This window comes from Coregonus clupeaformis, chromosome 16 (assembly GCF_020615455.1).
Source record: "Coregonus clupeaformis isolate EN_2021a chromosome 16, ASM2061545v1, whole genome shotgun sequence".
In the NCBI taxonomy this organism is placed as follows: domain Eukaryota; kingdom Metazoa; phylum Chordata; class Actinopteri; order Salmoniformes; family Salmonidae; genus Coregonus; species Coregonus clupeaformis.
In genome coordinates, this window is record NC_059207.1 from 29,781,991 (window position 1) to 29,808,657 (window position 26,667).

The following is a 26,667-nucleotide window of genomic DNA, read 5'->3' on the forward strand; positions in this document are numbered from 1 at the left end:
TTACCACTAATCACGTGACCAGATAATTATTCAGCAACCCCCCCCCTCCCTTCAGCAATCTGGACTGAAAGATAGATAGGAAGGTTATACGCCTTTGCTAGCCGCGGTTGTCTTTGACATTTGGTTCACCATTGTCTATAGTGCTTATTTTAACATGTAAAATAAGGTTCATTTTCAATGTGCACTGAATAGCTCAAATTGGTTGATGGAATTTGTCTACTACCAGCATATTGTCCGATTAAGAAGGGTTTTCATGTGCTATTCTTAGAAATCAACTCGGTGCTAACAAACATCATGGTTTGACAGTTTTGGCCTGGGAAACTGACCTGACCGTTTATTTTGTTTTCGAATAATATAACCTACTTTCAGCTGACAGCATCAAGACAAAGGTAATAAATTCTATGTTACAGACAATTAACTCAACTTTTTAAGACACTGGATCTGATCTGCTAAGGGTTTGGAGTCCGTATACATGTCTAAGATATGTTTTATTGTGTATTTTATTCTAAATGGGATGGTGTTATCTTTCGATGACCCGTTAGCTTTTTGACAGCTCACATTAGCATCCATGGGTTGCAACACCCCTATCACATACTGTTGATCCAGATGTTGTTCTCAACCTATGGTTTCTATACAGCGGACTTGGTCCTTTTCCCTTTTCACATGACAACAACAACAACTCCCTCTTCTGGTACTTTTAGGAACTGAGGATTATTTTCACCCGGAAGAAGACCCGCGAGGACATGGGTGGCAAAGTCAGTAGCAAAATGGCTGCGGTTGGGCGGGTGGTACAGGTACGCTTGTCAAACTGGGATAATTATCGCTCTGCAACCACACTTGTAACTCAAGTGAGTACTTTTAAAAGTTCAATAGTCAATGCAAGTTACGATTTCCAAGGTCAGAAATCAACGAAATTTGTTTTCGCTTTGTTGTTGCTGTGCATCCCCCAAGCTAACGAGCTAGCACATTCACTAATCAGTAGTTCTCCCTGTCCAAGTGTTTACTCTAGCTAGCTAACTTATCTGGCAGTTTATTCAAGGTAATGATAAACATTTTGTTGGCCTACTACTATATGGCATTGCTTTCAATTCATAGCATTAAACAATATAGGATTGTCTGGCTGCAAAAGAGAAGTATTGACGTGATTGAGTAACTTGTCTGTTTTCATTTGACTACCTTTCAGGCTGTGAAACCTCATGCTCCACAAATCAAGTTTCCCAGCAGAGAGGGGGTCCCCAGGCTGAATGGTGAGTAACAACTTGCCAGTGTGATGTTGTTGCACTACCTATTGTTTTATTTTTTGTCCTTGGGTAGTGCTAACCCTATTGAAGAGGACATTCCACCCTTTGACTGTTAAGGGACACAGCTACTGTATGCAATTATGCTTTGCTAGTCAAAATGTAGACTATCGATGTGTTGGTTGAATATTGATTAGTCGTATCAACTTTAACGTGATAGGCAGTAGAAACTGCGTCAATGTACTATTGTAATATTATGCTGTAGCTCTCCTCTTAAAAACATGTTTCGTCTATCGGTTTGACATTTTGTTGTTGGCAAACCTGGGTATTGTTTTCAGCCGCTTTTCAAATCAAAGGTGGAAGCACTGACTTGATTTTCCCTTTATTTTTATTTTTTACATGTCAACCCCAGTGTGTTTTAGTCCTTTCCAATTTCATTATAAAACAGTGCTATGAATGATGAATAAAATAAAGAAAACACAAAGGATGTCCAGTGTTTCCCCTATATGCATTTAGCAGCGGCGCACTGGATGGTAAAACTTTCAGTGTAAACTTAAATGACTAAAACAATATATAAAGTCTGCAGAAAAGATAATGGAGCAATATTTTTTAAAAATAAGAATCTTTGAGAACTAACAATCACCCAAATAAAAACGAGACAGTCGGGAAGAATCTGAAATGCCAAAAATGTCATTGATTTTGAGTCACTCAGAAAGCATAAGCCATGGCAAAATGTGTAGAATTGCAGGAAATTAGCTTTAAAACAGCAGAATTTTGTCTCTCCGGCCAAGAGGAGGGCCTCAAACTATGCGTTTGGCCATGCCCACTACCAAATCGTAGGGGAAACACTGAATGTCTAAAACAATAACATCACTGATTTAAAAGCTACATGAATAGGCTACTGTTTTAAAATAACAGCCATTTCCTCTGTTTCAGTCCAAGAGACTCTTAAAACATTAGCAGTCAGCTCTCCTAGTTCATCTCCAGTTGTAGCGCCGCCGCTGTTATCGAGACCCCCCGGTCCTGTCACTCTACTCCCTGGAACCCCAGACAGTGTGGCCACAGTGAAGGAACTCCCTCAGAGATACCGCAGGAGGGCATTGGAAGCAGACGAGATGGACTATATTCAGGTGAGTGCCTAGCTGGGGCACTGAAGAAGTGCTGTAATTGTTGTATTTCTTTATAAAAAAACAAACGTGTTTATACAAATACTGAAGGGGGTGGTATTTTCGTGTGACATGCGGCTACACTCATGGGTTGGAGTGTAGCCGCATGTACTGTAATTGGATCTCTGCTTTGAATTTAGCCAATAGTGTTAGAGAAGGCATTCCGAGTACTCAAAGTGCATTAACTGTTGTTTCCTGAGTGTTGCAATACAGTGAAGATCTCACTAACCACCGACTCTTCTTCTGTTTTCCAGCGTGGTGGACCAGAGTGATGTTAAGTGACTCTGTGAATGCAACCCAAATCCTTACCTGTGGAAATCCGTTCCTCAACAAGAGAGGACCTGCTGCCACACCTCATCAGACATCATGCAGAATAAAGATACTATAATTCATGTTGAAATTGTACAAATAAAGTTTATTTTTAAAGACGTGATTGTGTAGATATTTTTAATTTCAAAGGACATTTTTGATTTCATTGTTTGCTGTCTTAGAAGAAAAGCCATTACAGTAAATCTTCCAATTATATGACCATTTATTTGTTCAGCATCCACCTCATTCAATGCTCAATATTTTACACCTTCACTTAATTAAATCCTTGAAGGTTGATTTGAACATTCCCATGATCAACTGTACATCTGTTTTTAATTGACCAGTAAGTCCTCCTGCTTTCTTAGTTGTACATTTTGCTCAGCATTTTTATGACACCACATCCAAACAAGGACCAGACTGAATTTCACCCCAAGACTGAAGAAAATCAAGGACTCTTTTCTCCTGGCCCCTTCAGTCAGAACAGGCGTTATAGGCGGCCCTTAGGGGCCTGGCACGCCCCGCCCTACCGTACATCATAGCCTGTCCAAATAAAATATTGAACATTTATTTGATTGTAAGATGCTTCAATGTCAGATGAAACATCTGAGTGAGCGAAACGGTGCCCCTCTGTCTCAGTATGTGTAGACCATGTATCTGATGTCTGGACCAAAAGATTATGGCATGTCATACTATTTCTGGCCATACAGTATCAGATACATGGGCTACATATAGTGAGACAGCGTGGCGCTCGCTAGTTTCAGCAGAGAGGAGGTGAAGTGAAAGTGCTCACTCGCCAAAATCTGTCCAGAATAAGCACAATGCGTTTCTATTGGCATAATATGCAGATAAGCTTGTCGCTTGCATTCCCGACTTTGGGACAATGACTCCCATTGTTAGGGTGGAGACTTAAACATCTCATTATATACAGATATCTGGTTTCTGCAAATTGGAAAGCAAAGTTGGCAGGTGCACTGTTTGGATGCTGGCTTCCCCTAAAGTAAATGGATGTTTTGCCAAAATTATGTAATTACTCCTGTCTAAATAAAAACATTCAAAATACTTCACCAGAGAGCATGACTTGGACACAGAGGATCATTAGCTTCTTTAAAAAATGCCTATGCCTATTTGGGAAGCCTGCAATTTGGGCAGCACGCGTGGCAATAGGCCTAGCTGAGTTGCGGCTGTCAGTGAAAAGCGTCTAAAATATGTATAAAGATAATGTCTGTTTATTTTGATCAATTTCCCATTACATAAAATTTATTTTCTTTCAAAACCACATGAGTGTGCTGTCTCTGATCAACCTTCTCGTTATCTCTCTCAAAACGATCTTCTTGACCATAACCAGTCAGGCTTTAAGACGGGTCACTCAACCGAGACTGCTCTTCTCTGTGTCACGGAGGCTCTCCGCACTGCCAAAGCTGACTCGCTCTCCTCTGTTCTCATCCTCCTAGATCTATCTGCTACCTTTGACACCGTGAACCATCAGATCCTCCTCTCCACCCTCTCAAGGCTGGGCGTCTCAGGCTATGCACACTCTTGGATTGCATCCTACCTGGCAGGCCGCTCCTACCAGATGACTGCTCTTCCTCGCCTGGTTCACCAACTACTTTTCAGATAGAGTTCAATGTGTCAAATTGGAGGGCCTGTTGTCTGGACCTCTGGCAGTCTCTATGGGGGTGCCACAGGGTTCAATTCTCGGGCCGACTCTATTCTCTGTGTATATCAATGATGTCGCTCTTGCTGCTGGTGACTCTCAGATCCACCTCTACGCAGACGACACCATTTTGTATACATCTGGCCCTTCATTGGACACTGTGTTAACAAACCTCCAAATGAGCTTCAATGCCATACAACACTCCTTCTGTGGCCTCCAACTGCTCTTAAACGCTAGTAAAACTAAATGCATGCTCTTCAATCGAACGCTGCGTGCACCCGCCCACCCAACTAGAATCACTACTCTTGGCGGGTCTGACTTAGAATATCTGGACAACTACAAATACCTAGGTGTCTGGTTAGACCGTAAACTCTCCTTCCAGACTCACATTAAGCATCTCCAATCCAAAGTTAAATCTAGAATTGGCTTCCTGTTTCGCAACGAAGCCTCCTTCACTCATGCTGCTAAACATGCCCTCGTAAAACTGACTATCCTACCGATCCTTGACTTCGGCGATGTCATTTACAAAATAGCTTCCAACACTCAACTCAGCAAATTGGATGTAGTCTATCACAGTGCCATCCGTTTTGTCACCAAAGCCCCATATACTACCCACCATTGTGACCTGTACGCTCTCGTTGGCTGGTCCTCACTACATATTCGTCACCAACCCACTGGCTCCAGGTCATCTATAAATCACTTCTAGGCAAATCTCCGCCTTATCTTAGCTAATTGGTCACCATAGCAACACCCACCCGTAGTATGCGCTCCAGCAGGTATATCTCACTGGTCATCCCCAAAGCCAACACCTCCTATGGCCGCCATTCCTTCCAGTTCTCTGCTGCAAATGACTGGAACGAACTACACAAATCTCTGAAGCTGGAGACACTTTACCGATCACTGTACCTGTACACAGCCCATCTGTAAATAGCCCACCCAACTACCTCATCCCCATATTGTTATTTACATTGTTATATATTTTGCTCAGTTGCACCCCAGTATCTCTATTTGCAAATCATCTTCTGCACATCTATCACTCCAGTGTTAATACAAAATTATAATTATTTTGCACTATGGCCTATTTATTGCCTTACCTCCATAACTTACTACATTTGCACACACTGTATATAGATTTTCAATTTTCTATTGTGTTATTGACTGTACCTTTTTGTTTATTCCATATGTAACTCTGTGTTGTTGTTTTTATCGCACTGCTTTGCTTTATTTTGGCCAGGTCGCAGTTGTAAATGAGAACTTGTTCTCAACTGGCTTACCTGGTTAAATAAAGGTTAAATAAAAATTTTTAAAAGGCCTGCCTGCTCAAAGACCTCTCCATCACAGTTGACAACTCCACAGTGTCGCCCTCCCAGAGTGCAAAGAACCTTGACGTGACCCTGGACAACACCTTGTCGTTCTCTGCAAACATCAAAGCAGTGACCCGCTCCTGCAGGTTCATGCTCTACAACATCCGTAGAGTACGACCCTACCTCACACAGGAAGCGGTGCAGGTCCTAATCCAGGCACTTGTCTTCTCCCGTCTGCACTGCTGCAACTCGCTGTTGGGTGGGCTCCCCGCATGTGCCATCGAACCCTTGCAACTTATCCAGAACACTGCAGCCCGCCTGGTTTTCAACCTTCCCAAGTTCTCTCATGTAACCCTGCTCCTCCACACTCCACTGGCTTCCAGTTGAAGCTTACATCCACTACAAGACCGTGGTGCTTACCTACGGAACAGCAAGAGGAACTGCCCCTCCCTACCTTCAGGCTCTGCTCAAACTCTATACTCCAACCCGAGCACTCCGTTCTGCTACCTCAGGTCTCTTGGCCCTCCCACCCCTACGGAAGGGCAGCTCCCACTCAGCCCAGTCCAAGCTCTTCTCTGTCCTGGCACCCCAATGGTGGAACCAGCTTCCCCCTGAAGCTAGGACAGCAGAGTCCCATCTTCTGAAAACATCTGAAACCCTACCTCTTCAAACAGTATCTTAAATAATCCTCCTTCTCACATCGACCCCTCCCCCCCAAAATAAACAACTAAACAGCACTTGCACTTGACCCCCCCCCCCCCCTTCTAGCTCTGACTCTACTGACAGCTACGTTATTGAGGAAAAATGTACTTTCTATGCCTGTGATATGTGGTTGTCCCACCTAGCTATCTTAAGATGAATGCACTAACTGTAAGTCGCTCTGGATAAGAGCATCTGCGAAATGACTCAAATTTCAAATGTAAATGTAAGTTTGTCACCAGTAGGCCTAGTAAATGTAAACGTTGTTTGCAGAGTTCACAACCTACTAAACGTTTTGTTTATTTCATAACCATCATATACGAGTTTTGTAATTTGTTTCATTGTCTTTTGTTTGGAGTGCTCCATGTGAGCAATGTGCTTGTGTCTGGTTTCACTGTCCTGATAAAGTTGGCCTGCTGCGTGCAAATGTAGGAATGTGCCCATTTGGAGATGTCTAATTTCTGATTGATTTAACTCACCATGTCCACCACTAATAAGCTGAGCTTCTCAGTCCTTTTTTCTTCACCTCACACAGTAAGTCAACGAAGTCTGTTTATCATGATCTGATGATCCCATATGTCAAATGGAAACGTCATAAAAAAAACAGCTGTCTGTCCCGAGCTCACTGGCACAGGGAACTGAGGGCCCGGAATAGGCTAGTTGATACAATGTTGCGCTTCACTAACGATAGCTCAAGTCAAGACCGATAGAAAGGGAGGCAGACAGGTGGAGTAGAGAGATTAATGTGATTGAAAGAACCTGCATTTTTATTAGTCAGCTTTAGGCCTATGTATTTTACTTAGTTGATGATGGAAGTTAAAGGTCTACCGTGTCAATGTATCCATATGACAGAGGCTGGTGCTCTCGCATTAGTTGAATTTAAACTTTTAGATCTATAATTTTAATTCAGATTTTTATGATTAACCACGTGACAATGATTTTGAGAAACAAAAACTGAAATGAAACTGTTCCACGAAAATGCGCATATACAAATAATCATAACTGGTGCTCAGATAGCAGGGCTGCCAACTTTTGAAGAAAGCTTGGAGTGAGATTTGCTATGTGACTTTAATTGCCCCCTGGGACAACCCCTAGACCCCATTTCCTGCAATTCTACATATTTATACATGGCTTAGGCGTATGACCAGGAAACAAAAAAATACACAGGTCAGGTGTATTCAGGACACTTTGAACATTAAATGAACACTCAAAGTTTGACGACTTTGTTATTTAAAGTAAAATGTTTATATTAATGTTCGATGGCAGTGGGTAAACAACTCATAGATTGCAGTCTCCGTGTCTATAGACAGCTTTCAAGGTAAGGACACAAACATTTTGTAATTTGGGTGAACTACAGTACCTCTTTAAAATAGGGCTGAAGAAAATCAGGAGGGTTGGCCTGCCCTGCTGGTTGTTTGGAAATGTTCTTGTTATAAAAATTAATTTCTCAAAATCACCAACCTTCAAGAAAAATCTAATGAATATAAATATTCAGGTGGTTTATGCCTACTAGTTGAAGATCCTTGCCATCATCTTACTCTACATAGACAAAATATGATGTGTTTATGAGTTGTGAGTCCCCCTACCATCTCTGCCTAGCTTGTACACAACACTAAAATGTCAAAAATTCTATTTGATTCCTGGAGCATTTAATATCCAATGCTTATTTGAATGACTTATTCAAAACTCTCCACTAATGGCTGTGTTACGGATACAGGTATCCTGTGTTTTTGTGTGTTTCTCTCCTTCTGCCCTAATCACAGGTGTCCTGTATGTTCCTGATTGGTGGTCGTTGAGGTGTCTGCTGATTGGACCAATCAGTGAACATTCCTGTGCATTGCACCACCTGTTACTCGTTTGTTCAATCACACATCCCATTGTATAAAAACCAGTCTTGTGTTTGTTGAGAGAGAGAGAGACTTTTTCCGTATGTGAGTATGGACACTGTTGTGTCCTGTGTACTCACTAAGTTGCTGGTTACCCTGTTGGTAACTTTGTTAGAATCTATTTCTTTATGTGAGTGTGGATACTGTTGTGTCCTGTGTATTGTGTACGTACTTAATTGCTGATTACCCTGTTTGGTAGCTTTGTGTGTTTCTGGGAAAAGGGGAGTTTAAGCTAGTTGCCCTTGGGCGTACATTACCCGTAGGAAGAAATCTGTCTAAAAACACTAGTTAGACCTGAGCGGACCACCCACTGTACTTTTGTATGACTAGCAGTAGCCTAGCGGTTCTTCAGGCAGGCTAGATCAGTTTAGGGGGTTTTACACTATTGTTTCATTTCTTGGGTCCTGCTCAGCCCTTTTTCCCAAACCCTTACCGTGTGTTCTGAAATAAACCATTTGTGTTTGACGGTAGTTCATGGTTGTTGTGTCACATTTGTTCTCACTGCTCCATGCCACACTCCTAATTTGCATAATTTATGTTACGGGTCTCATGTCCATCCACCCTAGACGTTTAGAGCCACGGGGTTCGTAACAAAGTACATAGCCTCATATAATTCATTAAAAAAAACACAGGTAGGCATATCAGATTTCAAATATGTGATTACACTGGCAAAATTGGGAAAAGGTGGAATAATAAAGTCAAATCAAATGTTATTTGCCACATGCGCTGAATACAAAGGTGTAGACCTTACAGTGAAATGCTTACTTACAAGCCCTTAACCAACAATGCAGTTTTTAAGAAAATAAAAAAAGTTAAGTAAAACATTAAAAATAGCAAATAATGAAAGAGCAGCAGTAAACTAAAATAACAGTAGAGAGGCTATATACAGGTGGTACCGGTACAGAGTAAATGTGCGGGGGCACCGGTTAGTCGAGGTAATATGTACATGTGGGTAGAGTTAAAGTGACTATGCATAAATAATAAACAGAGTAGCAGCAGCGTATAAGAGGGGTTTGGGGTTTGGGGTGGGGGGGCAATGCAAATAGTCTGGGTAGCCATGATTAGCTGTTCAGGAGTCTTATGGCTTGGGGGTAGAAGCTGTTAAGAAGCCTTTTGGACCTAGACTTGGTGCTCCGGTACCGCTTGCCGTGCGGTAGCAGAGAGAACAGTCTATGACTAGGGTGACAATTTCTAGGGCCTTCCTCTGACACCGCCTGGTATAGAGGTCCTGGATGACAAGAAGCTTGGCCCCAGTGATGTACTGGGCCGTACGCACTACCCTCTGTAGTGCCTTGCGGTCGGAGGCCGAGCAGTTGCCATACCAGGCGGTGATGCAACCAGTCAGGATGCTCTCGATGGTGCAGCTGTAGAACTTTTTGAGGATCTGAGGACCCATGCCAAATCTTTTCAGTCTCCTGAGGGGGAATAGGCTTTGTCGTGCCCTCTTCACGACTGTCTTGGTGTGTTTGGACCATGATAGTTTGTTGGTGATGTGGACACCAAGGAACTTGAAGCTCTCAACCTGTTCTCTCTCTCTCCATTCAGCTCCACACTAATCGTAAGGGGCGTTTCTTTAAAACATGCATCCAATCACCTTGATCTCTTACATAACTAGACCAGTCATATGCTTCAATGTGCCGCGGTGATAGAGGTTCAGCTCGTGATGTTAAATTGCAGGCGCAGATGCTCTGATTTCAAAACGATTTGGAGCACAGTTGAAAAGTTAATGCTACAATGGACTAAATAGAAAAATAAAACCAGTACTTTTCAATGCGTGAGATATGAGGTGTGCAGTGAGAGTTGGCAACACTGAAATAGATAGAAATTGTGAGACATCCATTCCTTTATCACTGGAAAATATAAAACAGTTCAGTTTGATATAATTTAAAAGCTTACAAAAAGGGTTGTCAAACTATTTTATAATTTCTCGAAATGTATTTTTAAAATAAAAATGGTATTTTTTAAAACCAGGCCAGTGACAATAAAATCTCAATTTAATCTATTTTAAATTCAGGCTGTACAACAAAATGTGAAAAAGTCAAGGGGTGTGAATACTTGCTGAAGGCACTGTAGAAGTAACATTTAAATCATGATCCTCTACTGTAACTTGAGTATTACTTTGAACAGTCTCTGAGTTATATGACAGTTATAACAGCAGAGTCCCCCAACACATTGTGAACAGACAACACCACCATCTGAAACAAAGTCAGTCCTCCTCAAACGCAGGTATGAAGTCAGCAATAGTGTCAACAACATAATCTGGCACAAAGCTGTGGTTTGTGGAGTGATCACTGTCTCTACTCCTGGGCCGTCTTCATCTGAGAGGCACTGTACCTTTGAGTGAAGCATGGTATCTAGGCCACAGCATGTCTGTCTCCAGACGGTCCCCCACCATCAGGCACTGGGCTGGGTCCACTCTGAACTGACTGGAGATGCACTCAAACATAAAGGGGCTGGGCTTGTCGATCACCGTGGCTTTCCGGCCTGTGGCCACCTCCAAGGCTGCCGTCAGACACCCAGAACCTGAGAGATGAGAATTGGAAATAGATTATGTTCTCTCTCTCACACACACACACCAGTAGGTTAGTTGAGTAGGTGCACAGCATCAGTACCATACCTGGTAGTGTCCTTCCATCGGGTGCCAGGGGTCCGCATCAGTGGCCAAAAACAGACAATCTGGATCCCGCAGATAGGAGGCTTTGGCCAATTTAAGGAAGGTCAACTTGTGATGTTCCACAAGGACTGCTTTGACATCTGAGGCCAATGTGCAGTTAAATATAGTGGCAAACATCTTGCCTTGCACCTCTCAGGTAAGGCTCTGAACAATAAGGGAAGCTGAATATCTGTTCTTGCATTACATCCGTAAAGCCCAGACGGTAGAATTTGTTCACGTAATTGTTTTTAATGAAAAACAAGTTTTTGCCGTGTTTGATCAAATAACTCACCACCTTCGGCGCACCGGTTATTGCAGACTTTTTATTTTTTTTAAAGGGAAAAATATTGGCTTAAGTGTAGGGATTCGTGTAGGTATTGGGCTATTGGAGGTGGGGACGGCAACCAATTCTGGGGAGAGATCCACCACAAAATCACAAATTCACTTAAAACAGAGTAAAGCAGGAGTCTTGAGACCTTTTCCAGAGCTTTATTTCTGGATCTGTACATCAGGTATTAAAGAACAGAAAATACAAAATGTTTAACAAAACCCAAAGAAAAAAAACAATTCAGTGTCTATGTACAATTCTTAAACAAAAGCGATTCTCTTGAACATTCGATAGTAAATATGTTGATTGTCTATATTTCTGGATATACATTTATGTTTTATTCACAAAGGTGTTGTTTTCTTTACTTCAAATAACAATTTTTTTATATATATATTTTTTTACAACCACTATATATTTTTGTACTATTAAACTTCAAAACACAATACAAAATATAAAATAAATTAGTGCTTTCTTACACACAAGTCTCGCCAGAGATTTCAATAAAATATGTCACATTATGAGATTTCAGGAAAGGGTTGTAAAATCGAAATATTCATCTACTAGTCAATGGCCTTTACATTCAGACAGTATTTCCGAGTCTTTGTACCAAACCATAGGGTGAAATAAATATCACTGCACTGCTAAACTAGAGCGAGAGCCTGGAGAAACCCACTGCATCTCTACTTTTTATGATGGTGAGTAACAATGGTCTGGTACATACTCCTAGGCACTTGATGTATCTCAAAGCATTGGATAGGTATAAGCAATATGGTAGTAGTTCATCTGCCATTTTTGGTTATATCTATCCAACCATACCAGGGCCCGTATCCACAAAACATCTCAGAGTAGGAGTGCTGATCTAGGATCAGTTTGGCCTTTCAGATCACAATGAATAAGATTATATGGACAGATCCTAGATCAGCACTCCTACTCAAGATGTTTTGTGGATACGGGCCCATATCTATTCAAGTACCTAAGGGACAAGAGCATGATTCTGAACCAGACCCATCTTTCAACATACTGACTACAGAAGCCATCCCTTTCACCAAGACAGCAATGTGTAAAGGAAAATAAATGAAGAGAAACAAAATGGGATTTGTACATATTATGATTGCAACTTCAAAATGCGACATTGAATAATATATTAATACGTCTTAGGTAAAGCCTTTTTAAGTGGTACATTTTCGAGAACTGTCACACAGCTAGCATGCATTGTTTTGCTGTCTCCCACTGCCAGGGGGAAAAATTCCCCCCAAAATATCCAAACACCAAAAGCCAATCAGTAAAATGTAAAAACATGTAATAATGTCAGTACATATCTACACATTATTGCCTTTTGACAAGGAATCTAATTTTAAGTATTTGTATCAACACAGATTCAGTTTAAGAGGTCAATTAAGACATTTTCAAGGCTATTAGTTAATTATTTACATGAAAACTGTCCACATTTGGGGAAACAATGCAAGGTGAACAAACAGCTGACTCCAATGTCTGTCATAGAAACAGAATGACTAGATAACACCTAGCTAGGTAAAACCAATGCAACAAACCCATCTGTACATACTCAGGATAGTGAATTATTGTATGGTACATTTTTATGTAAAAATCTATGGACTTTTGTGGGTGACATTCAGAATGATACTGAACAAAAATATAAATGCAACATGTAAAGTGTTGGTCCCATGTTTCATAAGCTGAAATAAAAGATCCCAGAAAAATGTCCATACGCACAAAAAGCTTATTTCTCTAAAATGTTGTGCACAAATTTGTTTACATCCCTGTTAGTGAGCGTTTCTCCTTTGCCAAGATAATCCATCCACCTGACAAGTGTGGCATATCAATAAGCTGATAAAACAGCATGTCACTACACAGGTGCACCTTGTGCTGGGGACAATAAAAGGCCCCTCTAAAATGGGCAGTTTTGTCACACAACACCACAGATGTCTCAAGTTGAGGGAGCGTGCAATTGGCATGCTGACTGCAGGAATGTCCACCAGAGCTGTTGCCAGAGAATTGAATGTTCATATCTCTACCATAAGCGGCCTCCAATGTCGTTTTAGAGAATTTGGCAGTACGTCCAACCGGCCTCACAACCGCAGACCTGTGGGATAGTCTGAGGAGGGGGGTGCTGAGGAGTATTTCTGTCTGTCATAAAGACCTTTTGTGGGGAAAAACTTATTCTGATTGGCTGGGCCTGGCTCCCAAGTGGGTGTGCCTGGCTACCGCCCACCCATGGCTGCGCCCCTGCCCAGTCATGTGAAATACATAGATTAGGGCCTAATTAATTTATTTCAATTGACTGATTTCCTTCTATAAACTGTAACTCAGTAAAATCGTTGAAATTGTTGCGTTTATATTTTTGTTCAGTATATATACCCCTGAAACCAACTACTTATTGAACTCACAATGCATAGGTAAATTAAGTAATCACTACTGCATCCATTAAAAAAAAGACAATGATGGTTTCCCAACACTCAACAATTCACAATTAGTTCAGTCAAGAGAAATAGAAGTTGAATCTCTGTTAGCCTGCAACTGGACATTAAATTATGGACCGGATAATACAAGGCATCCTCCAGTCAATACTGTGGAAGTAGCAGAAAAGGGATAGAAGTGGCTTTAAATAAAGAAATAATACTGCTAACAAGCTTATGCAGGCCTTTTAAGTAGTTTCAATAAAGAGCAATACAATCGAGGAAAAAAAGAAACCCAACCTTTTTTTTGCAGATTGAACAAGCTCCATGATAAACAGACAAACAGCACAACTAGCATAAAAAGTAATCAACTTGGGCCAAATAGATTTATGAAGAAATGCATGTTGTGCTAAGAATATAGGGCAGAAACTATGTACGTTCCTGTAGCTGAACACATGACATCTCAATGCAACACTATAATGCCAATCCAAAAACTGTTCTGTCATAATGTAAAATATTGCCATGATATTGGCTAATTTCTGGGGCAATAAGAGACTGATTTATAAGGGCATGTTTCAGATAATCTGATGGACAGATAAAACTGCCCAAATTTGTGGGGTGTTAGACCCAGCCTTTTAGTCTCTACATTGACTCCGTTAATAAAATTGGGGGATTTAAAAATGTCTTGGCAAGAGCTGTCACAGCTGAACACTGAGGAAAATCATAATATAATATATTGATACAATTCTAGAACATTCTCCTGTGGTTTGGCCACTTCAGACTGTTAAAGTCTGAAAAAAGCAAGCCGAGTACAAAAGAAGCTTCCACAGGAACAAAAACAAAGGAGGGAGAGAAAAACCATCTTAGCAACTGATATGCTCCTAGTTATAACCTACACCATCTCAACACCAACGACTGTTGCATTAAATACAAAACCCAGGCTCCTCTCGGACAAAACACAACATTTGCCCAAGCCTGGTTTCTGTAAGTACCTGTAAACACTGATATTCAATCAAAAATACCACTTTAAAAATGAACAAACTAAGTAAACCAGAACAAAGCTATTTTGGCAACTGTATATGAGTGGCAGGATTATGTAGCTTTGAAGAAGTCGTCTGTAGATGTGTGTGTGAGGGATGAGGAACAAACACAACTGTCTATCCGCAGCCTCCGTGCCAGGCTGGGCTGGGCCCCACTGTACATGGACACTGACATCTCAGGACCGCGGAAAATAAATGGCTATATAAACTCTTGAGAAATCAAGATTTTTTGTTCTATACGTTAAAGACATCACTGATGTCATATTTCACAAATAAAATCAAAACGAAATAAATGTGTATATATAATTATTAAACAAAAATCTCCAGTGAGTGAGTCTTATGTACACATGGGATGGTGGATTTAAAGGAGGGATTCTGGGGGCAGGGGTGGTCACTCTGACTGGAGCACCGTGCTGTGATGTCGTGCATGTGCTCCCATAAACCCATTGGGCTCCCCACTGCCCGCCAAGCTCCCAAAGTCTGTGACGGACACAGCCATCTTGGCGCCAGTGATGCGGTGGTGCGCCGTGTTCCGCCGCCCCTCAAAGTCCACTCCGAGGTTACCCACGGAAACGTCGTTGATGAAAGAGTCGGGCAGCGTCAACTTGAGCCTCTTAGAAGGCCGCTCGCAGTCCTTGCCCCCGTACACCCCTCCCCGCTGGCCCAGGTCAGAGTGGTAGAAGCCGGTGTCCAGCATGTTGAGACAGTCGGGATCTCCTCCGTTGGAGGGGAAGCCCAGGGGCTCGTCCTGGGCCAGGGACCCTCGGTGGAGGCTCTCCAGAGGGGGGAAACTGTACGAGTCCAGGCAGCTCACCTCCGCTGGGCTGCACACTGTGGCCACGCTGTTACTCAGGGCTGAGGGAGGGGGAAACATATATAAATTACTTGGTTATCTGTGGATTTCTTATGTATTGTTTTTAGGACTTATGTTGAAGGTATAAAATTGTATTGTTGTGTATAATCTGTGTAATGTAATATCGAATACCATATCTGAAGTTAGGCTTGTGAAAAAGAGTTACCCTATCAAGGAAGGAGGGTTTCAGTTTGTGCTACATGCAGTGTGGAGCGTCTGAGACCCTGTTGACTAACCTGTGAGGTCGCTGGCAGTGATGGAGTCGAGCAGGCTGAGCTGCTGCTCTGTGGTGGGCTCCATCCTCACCCCTCCTCCCCCACCTGAGCACACAGAGGAGGAGCTGTCTACTGCCAGGCCTTCTGCCTCGTCCACCAGCCGGTCCATCAGGTCCCTGCAGGCAGCGGGAACACACAAGACATTAACACACACACACTCACATTATAACCATTAGCCATCACCACCCCTTTTGTGTAGTTGCAAGCACATTAAAATACAATTTGCATACACAGGCTATCATCATATTCAGAGGAAACTCTATATGTCTTTGTCTTTGACTATCTGACATACATTTGGCAATGAATTCAGACCTCAGTTACTACGGTTGTTGAGCAGACTGAATGATCACTTACGTTATGCCAGGATAGCTGCTATACTTCTTCTTGCCAAAGCGATTCTGCTGGACAAAGAAATCAAAGCGCTCCGACTTCTTCCACATGTAGTAGAAAGCCACACATTCAGCTACCGTCCGTGTCTTAACCTGATAAAAGGGCAGATATACATGATGAAGAGAAGAGTTCTCCAACACAGGAAGTTAGTGCCACAGGCTTTTTAAAGAAAGGGTAAATAAAGTGTGCATGTTCATATCCTTACAGAAGCTATCAAAATGATATTACAATAATTTAACCACCTTTAAAATCAGTAACAGACAGTGTCCCACCTTGTGTTTCTGTATGAGGTGAAAGTTCTTATCATATATCTGTAGTGCATGTTCAAAGTTTCTGCATTCATCTTCAGACCACAGTGGGGATTTCTCTGTAATAACAATCACAAGGGGTCATTTCCCCTCTCCCATTGCAGTGACATTCATCAAAGAGTCTACTAATCATTCAAAATGGTAACTTACCCTTTGATGAGTTCACATTACTGCAATACCTCTCCAGTGCTTCGTGGGTATTGTAGTTGCATTTCACAAGCTCATACAGAGCCTACAGGGAAACGAGAGGAATAGGTCAACAACTTACATTGACAACAACCATGACAATCAACATCATGTAACTTTGACAGACAGACAACAACTCTGAGATGGCAGCTGGAGAATGTCTAATGTTATGACATCCAGCGAGTCTTAAAGAAGTCTTCCACAATGCCAGTAAGACAGACAGCTAGATGAAGATTGACCATTACATGTAGTGATGACTGACCTGCTCATTGTCGCTCACATGAGCCCCTGCCATGTCACTTCCTGTCCTCTCATCGGTCGCCCGTAACGACGCCTCACACAGGAAGTCCCTGACCTTGCTCTCTGACAACACGCCTGGGCTCCATAGCAACTGGTCATCATCTTCGTATACTGCACGAAAATGGCAGATGAGAATCACAATGTTAGACACTGTGCAATGTTACACTTGGAAACACTGCTAAATGTCTGACTGTCAAGGGCAACGGGTTTATGGGTTAACCTCTTGAGAAAGCCTGAACTCACCCTTATCATTGCCATAGTGACAGAGGTGGGTGGGGACCTCTGCTTGGTGCTGCGAACCCACCATTATTTCCTGTGAAATGCAAATACAAACAGATTTACCCCACAGAACATGCAGCACCATGTTTCTACCATCAGCCCAAATGGAGGTCTAGGATCAGTTAACCAAATAAGGTTACTAAACAACCTTAACCATTGGAAAGTAAAATAACTGACTTCCAATTGGTGCTTATGGGAAACTTATTCCTGTATCTTCTTCAATCAAGTCACTTTTAAAAGGAGGACAGGATTCTTACTTTTCTGGAGTCGTCTGGGCCTGGCCCATCTTCCTCACACTCGGACTCCTTATCACCGTCGTAGATAGTGTTAGCTGACAATGCAAAGACAGAATGGGCACGCCCCATTAGAATGCTTGCTATATGGGACCCTGTGCTTATCAACTCATCACGTGACAAGGTCATTAAAATATGGTATGAATGTTTAGGAGGGGACAAATGCTGTCAAAGCTAACAAGATAAATAAGTTCAAGTACTTTTGTTTATAATGACACCTGCACTTGACAGTATTTTTGCCATTATTATGAGTTTTCAATGACAGCATACTGCAGGCTAAAATTGGGAAAATAAAATATTGCATTCACACTATAAAGCATGATATGAATCTGACAAATTGTATTTGTGTTTTATAATTGTGCTCTGATAATGTCTTATTTATCCCTGAGATGTCCTAATAAAGTTTGATTTGAATTGAAGTGAATTGCCTTACATCTGAGTGTTCTGGGGAAGAAGTCGGTGGCCTCATGGGAGGTGACTGAAGGGGTGAGGTCATCAGCAGAGGACTGGGTCTCCTCCTCATAGTCCCCTGATAGCAGGTCTTTAGCTATCTCCTCCTGTGGAAGAACACAATCATCATTAGTAACCGTTAGTTACATCAGTACTGTTAGTTAGCGCTGGGAGCCCGCCAAGGATCAATTGATCCTAAAAGCTACAAGTTTGTTTTGTTCCATATCTGTTGTAAACACACTTTGGCGGTAATACAGAAGTAATACAGACACTTATAATGTAATCATAGTTGGGATAGATGGCCATCACAGATACATAAGGGAACTTGACAGAAAACATCTTAGAATATCCACAAATTTGGCACTGTGACAATGTTCCCGTCACCAAATCTGAAATATTGGAATGAATTTTGCTCACTTTGTCCAAAGTCATGTCTGGCAGCTCATCCGTCAGCTCCCCAGAAAAGCTGTCCATACTGGAGCCTGCAGCCGTACTGACAGACGCCTCGTAGCGGTAGATGGCCAGCAGTTCCTCCAACGGCATGTTCCCCTCCTGTTACAACAAAAATAAATCATATTAGATAATGTCTCTACAATCCAAATCATGATAATACATGTCTGCTATGTGAAGAATGGTTCAACAAAGTTCCATGATAGTGTCTGTCTCATTAACAACAAAGAACATAGTCATGTGATACATTATTCTTTCCCCCCTAGCCTATAACATTTGATTAATTATAGTAGGGAAGGAAGTGGTCATTCAAGCATCGACAGAATGAAAAACCTTCCTATAAAAGCGACAACTACATTGCCGGTCCAAAAGAAAGGAAACTGGCCATTAATTCCTATTATTAGCTAGCCAACCAACCTTCTCTAGATCGGCTATCTCTGAGTTAAAGTTTTTCTCGCCCTCCAATGACTCTTCCTCCTCCAAAGTCCTCTCGTCGTCATATTCGTGGACTAGCATCTCTGCTGTCGGATCGAAGTCATGATCTTCAGACGATAAAGAGCCAACTGTGGAGTGGGAAAACTATTTTAGATTGCAGTTGAATGGCACCGTTATAAGGACAAATCGCTAATAAATTAGATACACTCAGCAAAACCGGCACTGCCAATACTTGTCAATGCCATTGGTCCATCCAGAGCATCATTTTCATGGAATTATTTTCTCAATAATATTTTTTTATAAATGTATTTAGCTTCATGGTATTATAATAATCATTACCTGAATAGAAAATGGACATGTCATATTCATAACTTCAGTACGTCACTTTCAAATTCCATTAAAACTGGAATCCTTAGTTGCTACATCAATATATACCCATTGATTCTTGAAGAATATAACTTACAAATGCCTCATGAGCTTAGTTCAACTGTCATACCCCATCAAAACCCAAAATACAAGCTTGTTTTACTCCAATGTTTGTAAACAGTGTAAATGTAAACAAACACTATTGCCTCAAAACTATAATTTTTATATCATGGATGGTCAGTCATTGAATCCATACCTCTGTCTATGAATTTAAGTGTTTACACATTTATCCAGGCCCATCCCTCAGCTTTTTAATCAAAACACAGGCAGAGTGACACTTAGTTATTGTTTGAATTAAGTCAAGTGTTTTTAAAAAAGAGAATTCCTACATTACCTGGGCTCGAACTCCCGAAGGAAGCCTGTTTAGAAGAACAAAAAGAGAAGAGCACAAATGAAGCAACATTGAAAATACTAAATACTATGTGAATGTAGCCTGGGCTGTCACTAGTGGGTTTTATGGATCTCCACCATCACTTTTGGTGTACAACCAGTAATGCACTCGAGTCCCCCGACGACCGGTTCGTACATAAAACATTCTTCATTCACATCAAGCCCAGACGATAATAGACATCCATAAAGCCCACTTGCGGCTGCCCAGGCTAATGTGAATGCTGCTCTGTTACACTGTCGAAAACATCAGTCGATTCTTGTAAAAATGTCAATTACAATCACCGACTTTTTCCTTGTGTTGCTCGTACATACTAGCTACGTAAGATGAGATTCAATTGGGTCCGTGCTATCCGTGACCCATGGGACATCCCTACCACATTGAAGATTACATATTTGGTTAGGGTTAAGGGTTAGGTTATGTTTAGGAGTTAGGTTAAAGGGTTAGGTGCAGGGAAGGGTTAGCGAAAAGGGTTAGGGTTAGCTCAAAGTAATTCAAAAGTTGCTAATTATCTAAAATGCTAAAGTTGTCCGTGATTAGATTCGAACTCGCAACCTATACACCCACCCTCCTTTTGTTTTTGCCTGAAGTAACATCTATCTTATGTAACCATACCAAACGTAATCATACTAAATGTAGTGTCTCGGATTTACGTACAGAACAATGCAAAATGCTCTGAGACCAGTTTGCAACTGAGCAACAAAAATTTGATAAAGGTCGGTGGTTATATTTGCTAAAAGTTTTTTTTTAAGTATTAATTTCAGCACCCTGCGAAAGGTCCGCAATCGTACAGGACAAACATAGGTACAGGTAAGCGTTTTCAGAATTGACATTTTGACAATAATCGACTGATAAAAATGTATGCACTCACCTAACTGTAAGTCGCTCTGGATAAGAGCGTCTGCTAAATGACTAAAATGTAAATGTAATGGTGACTCAAGGTTGATGCTAGCAAATCCCGCGACCAGTTATCAAAACTCAACTCCGCCTAGATATAAGAGAACGGAGTTGGGCATTCCTCAGCTAGCTACCGACCGTAAGCGGTTTGATTATTAAATATTTGGTAGCAATATGATATAAAATTCGGATGTGTGACGCAAAATAACAACAATAGCCAGTTTTCCCACAAACTGTCAGTGTTCTGAAATGATCGAGAAAGGTAATCTTATCAACTACAGTAAAACCTAGGCTAGACATTTTTTTCGTTTTGTTTAGCTGCACGGTATTTCTAAAACTGAGAACAATTCCCCGGTCATAAGCGATTAAAAAAAAAATGTACACAAGAACCGAAAAGTACCATCGCAATTAATTGCAAATCAAATGTATTTTCTTTTCTTCCCCCACCAAATTGGCGTTTCAATCTACCCAGTCGATGTTAGCAAAGCAGCTGAGAACGCGCACAGGCCTTGTCGTGAAAGATCGGTATATACATTTAAACATATTTTAGAGGCAATTGCGGCAATCATTACACAAAACGACACATATAGAACAAAAAAAAACTTAATCTATGCAATCGATAACATTTTAAAAGAAAGTTAACGATAAAAATGTAAAAAACATCGATTTAAAATCTGATGCTTCTCCCCTACTTTCCCTCTTACCTCCGCCATATTGGTACCTATAGGCTCCTTCCAGCCTTCCAGCCGAGTACCCGGATCGACTCCCTGAACCAATCAGAGATCCAGGTAACAGTAGTAGTGACGTCTTTCCAACTGAACACTGGTAGGCTACCTGTCAAAATCTAGCTAGGAATGTTACTGTATAAATGGACTTTGCTAAAAATGTATTGATTGGCAAACGTTAAATTTGTTTGTATTTATAGGCGTGTCATTTGAGACCTAAGAGTAGCCTTACGAATTACTTTTAATTTAAATTTTTTATCATCACCACCACCACCAATATGGTTCAGTTCCAGTGTTGTTAATACATAATCAACCACCATTTGGAGGAAGAAGTGGGTTTTGATCAAAATCAACAGCGATCAACAATGACGTCAACAATCAACAATAGGGTCTAATAATGTTGTGCATTGTTCCCCGAAGTCTAGGTCCATAAGACTCATTGAACAGCTAATGAAATGGCTACCCGGACTATTTGCATTGTCCCCTCATCCCCTCCTTTACGCTGCTGCTACTCTCTGTTTATTATCTATGCATAGTCACTTTAACTCTACCTACATGTACATATTACCTCAATTACCTCGACTAACCTGTGCCCCCGCACATTGACTCAGTACCGGTACCCACTGTATATAGCCTCGCTACTGTTATTTTACTGCTGATCTTTAATTATTTGTTATTTACATTTTTTTGTTATCTATTTTTTACTTTTCTTAAAACTGCATTGTTGGTTAAGGGCTTGTAAGTAAGCATTTCACTCTAAGGTCTACACCTGTTGTATTCAGCGCATGTGACAAATACAATTTGATTTAATTTGATTTGACTTGCCTTACCAGTAGGGGGCACAGCTGAACTATAAATGGAGTGAAAATTCTCACCCATTTCATTTTCTTCCTTGCATATTTCCCTGTCTTTCTAAGCAAATCAGTGACCGTAAACCACCCTCTCACCTCATATTTAGCATAGAGAGAGAGAGAGAGAGAGAGAGTGAGTGTGTGAGTGAGTGAGTGTAAGCAGCCTATCAGACAGAGGAAAACACTGACTCCACTTGTTATTCCACATGCATCATCAGTTTGGGGAAGGTGGGCTTTTACATCATAACAGCTGTGTCACTTATATAAACTGTGTCAAGTGGTTGGCCTCCATGCACACTAAAGGCCAAAATTGGCCTTTTCTCTTTGATTTTAGTTTGTGAAAGGTTGTTTAGGAGAAACTCTCCAGATACAGAGTAATCACAGCCCACAACTGTTTACCATTAGGACCCATTTATAAGGACAGAGGTCCAAGGGGTTTGTCAAAGTGACAAAACAATGCAGTGTTTTGAAAGCAGATGGCCCCAAAAGGCAGCAGCGTGGCCCTATCCGTGAGCAGGTGGGTGGCGTGGGTTAACATGACAGGATTACAGAACAGATAATTACTGACTTATTCACTGGGAAGCTGGGCCCAGGAAGACACACAGACATGTTTCATTGCCTTTATTGTGGAGGGAGTTAGTTTGTGCTAGAAGGACAGAGATGAGCAACAATCTCAAATCAGGGTATGAAAATGTGAAATGTAGAAAAACTTTCCTGCACATGCATCATCATCACCCCCCACCACCACCACCATCATCACCACCATCATCACCACCACCACTAATATGGTTCAGTTCCAGGGTTGTTAATACATAATCAACCACCACAATAACATTTGGAGGAAGAAGCGGGTTTTGACCAAAATCAACAGCGATCAACAATGACGTCAACAATCAACAATAGGGTCTAATAATGTTGTGGGTTATGGATAGAGAAGAAAGAGGCTTGTGATTCAGACTCTTCCATTCACAGCAGAGCCTGTGCCCACACTGCTGATACAATTACTATGAGTGGGGTAGCAGAGGGGATATTACAGTAAAATGGCTATTTCATGCCACGTGTCTTTCTGGTGGTGACGTCTGGAGAGACCAAAACAAACAGCATCAATTCCATTTCAACACTGCAACATCTTTGAAGGCACTGGAGTAAACATGCACATTTTGATTATGTGTTCTGGATAAACATTATAGATTATTCAAAAGGCAAAGGGTTGGAGCTTGATGCTTCCACTGAACTTCTACCTTGACATTATAGAACTGTGTGTAGGCCATGCATTAATGCCATTTTCCAATCGGGATGCTAGTTAATAGGACAAATTCTAGGAAATGGGATGAAATAGAATTTGAGTTGCATTAGCTATCCATAGAGTTGTCCCAGAATGTTACTGGGACATATTCAACATGTCCCTGACTGAGTCTGTAATACCAACATGTTTCAAGCAGACCACCATAGTCCCCGTGCCCAAGGACTCTAAGATAACCTGCCTAAATGACTACCGACCCGTAGCACTGATGTCTGTAGCCATGAAGTGCTTTGAAAGGCTGGTCATGGCTCACATCAACAGCATTATCCCAGAAACCCTAGACCCACTCCAATTTGCATACCGCCCCAACAGATCCACAGATGATGCAATCTCTATTGCACTCCACACTGCCCTTTCCCACCTGGACAAGAGGAACACCTACGTGAGAATGCTATTCATTGACTACAGCTCAGCATTCAACACCATAGTGCCCTCTAAGCTCATAAATAAAGCTAAGGATCCTGGGATTAAACACCTCCCTCTGCAACTGGATCCTGGACTTCCTGACGGGCCGCCCCCAGGTGGTAAGGGTAGGTAACAACACATCTGCCACACTGATCCTCAACACGGGGCCCCTCAGGGGTGCGTGCTCAGTCCCCTCCTGTACTCTCTGTTCACCCATGACTGCATGGCCAGGCACGACTCCAACACCATCATTAAGTTTGCCGACGACACAACAGTGGTAGGCCTGATCACCGACAACGATGAGACAGCCTACAGGGAGGAGGTCAGAGACCTGGCCTTGTGGTGCCAGGACAACAACCTCTCCCTCAACGTGACCAAGACAAAGGAGATGATTGTGGACTACAGAAAAAAAAAGAGGACTGAGCATGCCCCCATTCTCACCGACGGGGCTGTAGTGGAACAGATTGAGAGCTTCAAGTTCCTTGGTGTCCACATCACCAACAAACTATCATGGTCCAAACACACCAAGACAGTCGTGAAGAGGGCACGACAAAGCCTATTCCCCCTCAGGAGACTGAAAAGATTTGGCATGGGTCCTCAGATCCTCAAAAAATTCTACAGCTGCACCATCGAGAGCATCCTGACTGGTTGCATCACCGCCTGGTATGGCAACTGCTTGGCCTCCGACCGCAAGGCACTACAGAGGGTAGTGCGTACGGCCCAGTACATCACTGGGGCCAAGCTTCCTGCCATCCAGGACCTCTATACCAGGCGGTGTCAGAGGAAGGCCCTCAAAATTGTCAAAGACTCCAGCCACCCTAGTCATAGACTGTTCTCTCTGCTACCGCACGGCAAGCGGTACCGGAGTGCCAAGTCTAGGTCCAAAAGACTTCTCAACAGCTTCTACCCCCAAGCCATAAGACTCCTGAACAGCTAATCATGGCTACCCATACTATTTGCACTGCCCCCCCACCCCATCCTTTTTACGCTGCTGCTACTCTGTTAATTATTTATGCACAGTCACTTTAACTCTACCCACATGTACATATTACTTCAACTACCTCAACTAGCCGGTGCCCCCGCACATTGACTCTGCACCGGTACCCCCCTGTATATATAGCCTCCCTACTGTTATTTAATTTTACTTCTGCTCTTTTTTTTCTCAACACTTTTTTTGTTGTTGTTTTATTTTTACTTTTTTTGTTAAAAATAAATGCACTGTTGGTTAAGGGCTGTAAGTAAGCATTTCACTGTAATGTCTGCACCTGTTGTATTCGGCGCATGTGACCAATAACATTTGATTTGATTTGATTTGATTTGAACTCACCCAATACTTCTAAGAAATGGCCATGAGTAACATAAACAAGACATGACTGAGACACATCAGACACATAAACTCTATGACCATTATTTATTGTTAACTGAGGCTACTTATCATTTGTCATGTTTACAAACTCCCACCTACGCTACAAGTCTCTAATGTAAGCAGAAGTCCTTTAGTATCTGGCAGGCTATCATGTTCAGTGTTAAGGTGTTCAACTGTTTCACAACTTGTCTTCAGTGAGTCTTACATTTACATTTAACATTTTAGTCATTTAGCAGATGTTCTTATCCAGAGCGACTTACAGTGCGGAGGAGCAGGGTGAATGGGAGAACTTGGTAAGGTTGAAAACCAGGCGGGCTGCAGCGTTCTGGGTAAGTTGCAGGGGTTTGATGGCACAAGTGGGGAGCCCAGCCAAAAGCGAGTTGCAGTAATCCAGACGGAAGATGACAAGTGCCTGGATTAGGACCTGTGCCACTTCCTGTGTGAGGTAGGGTCGTACTCTACGGATGTTGTGTAGAGCATGAACCTGAAGGAGCGAGTCAATGCTTTGATGTTTGCAGAGAACAACAGGGTGTTGTCCAGGGTCAAGCCAAGGATCTTTGCACTCTGGGAGGGCGACACTGTTGAGTTGTCAACCGTGATGGAGAGGTCTTTGAGCAGGCAGGCCTTCCCTGGGAGGAAGCGCAGCTCCATCTTGTCGAGGTTGAGCTTGAGGTGGTGGGCCGACATCCAAGCTGAGATATCTGCCAGGCACGCAGAGATGCGTGTCACCACCTGGGTGTCTGAAGGGGGGGAGGAGAAAAGTAGTTGAATGTCATCCGCATAGCAATGATAGGAGAGACCATGTGAGGATATGACGGAGCCGAGTGACTTGATATAGAGAGGGCCTAGAATCGAGCCCTGGGGGGCATCAGTAGTGCGTCACCTGGTAGGAGTGGCCTGCCAGGTATAATACAATCCAAGAGTCTCTCTGTCTTGATTAGGCCTACTGCCAACATATCATTACCTGTACATTAGTTTGAAGTACACATTATACATTTTATAGATTATAGTGACAAGCAAGCCACCAGGTGGCAATGTGTTCACACAGTTCTTACTGTATCAGTGACAACACATGATGCCTTGTCAGAGGTTTAACCACTGCTAACCACAGCAAACACTACAATGTCACATAATCTTAATGAACATCTCAGCTATGCTGATACAGTGTATGATGATTTAATGTTGAACCCTGACTTGTGAGTTGAAACAGACCAGTGTCTGTTTACATGAAGGCTACAGTATCTATGTAAACAACCATTTCTAAACAGCGAGGAGTAGCAGCTGCAGTGCAGGCGCTTCTCTACCAACATAGCTGTTCTAAGAATTGTTTTGTTATGAAAGCCTGGATGCATGCAGCTGATATGTTATAGACCAGTAGAAATTGTATTTGTTTGCA

General features: G+C 42.1%; 2 protein-coding genes and 1 pseudogene across 3 annotated transcripts; 1 reads left to right on the top strand and 2 right to left on the bottom strand.

The window, feature by feature from the left end:
- The first annotated feature begins 53 nt into the window (after positions 1 to 53).
- On the top strand, positions 54 to 2,832 carry LOC121584950 (28S ribosomal protein S36, mitochondrial). 2 transcript variants are annotated; one of them, XM_041901216.1, is made up of 5 exons: positions 54 to 389; positions 702 to 848; positions 1,184 to 1,247; positions 2,175 to 2,368; positions 2,659 to 2,832. In XM_041901216.1, the coding sequence occupies exons 2-5, from the start codon at positions 744 to 746 to the stop codon at positions 2,674 to 2,676; spliced, it is 381 nt and encodes a 126-aa protein (XP_041757150.1). In that variant the 5' UTR covers positions 54 to 389; positions 702 to 743; the 3' UTR covers positions 2,677 to 2,832. The 2 variants fall into 2 exon arrangements, with proteins under 2 accessions (XP_041757150.1, XP_041757151.1); XM_041901217.1 differs by having other exon boundaries at positions 702 to 794.
- A 7,630-nt stretch (positions 2,833 to 10,462) lies between these two features.
- On the bottom strand, positions 10,463 to 14,866 carry LOC121583989 (annotated as a pseudogene).
- Positions 13,540 to 21,418, bottom strand: LOC121584948 (mesoderm induction early response protein 3). The gene is made up of 13 exons (XM_041901215.2): positions 21,326 to 21,418; positions 19,671 to 19,695; positions 18,893 to 19,038; positions 18,443 to 18,577; positions 18,009 to 18,132; positions 17,540 to 17,613; positions 17,247 to 17,316; positions 16,966 to 17,114; positions 16,668 to 16,749; positions 16,482 to 16,576; positions 16,174 to 16,301; positions 15,781 to 15,935; positions 13,540 to 15,546 (listed from the first exon to the last, which is right to left on the bottom strand). Exons 1-13 carry the CDS (start codon positions 21,332 to 21,334, stop codon positions 15,083 to 15,085), a joined length of 1,656 nt encoding a protein of 551 aa, XP_041757149.1. The 5' UTR covers positions 21,335 to 21,418; the 3' UTR covers positions 13,540 to 15,082.
- Between the last annotated feature and the right edge of the window lie 5,249 nt (positions 21,419 to 26,667).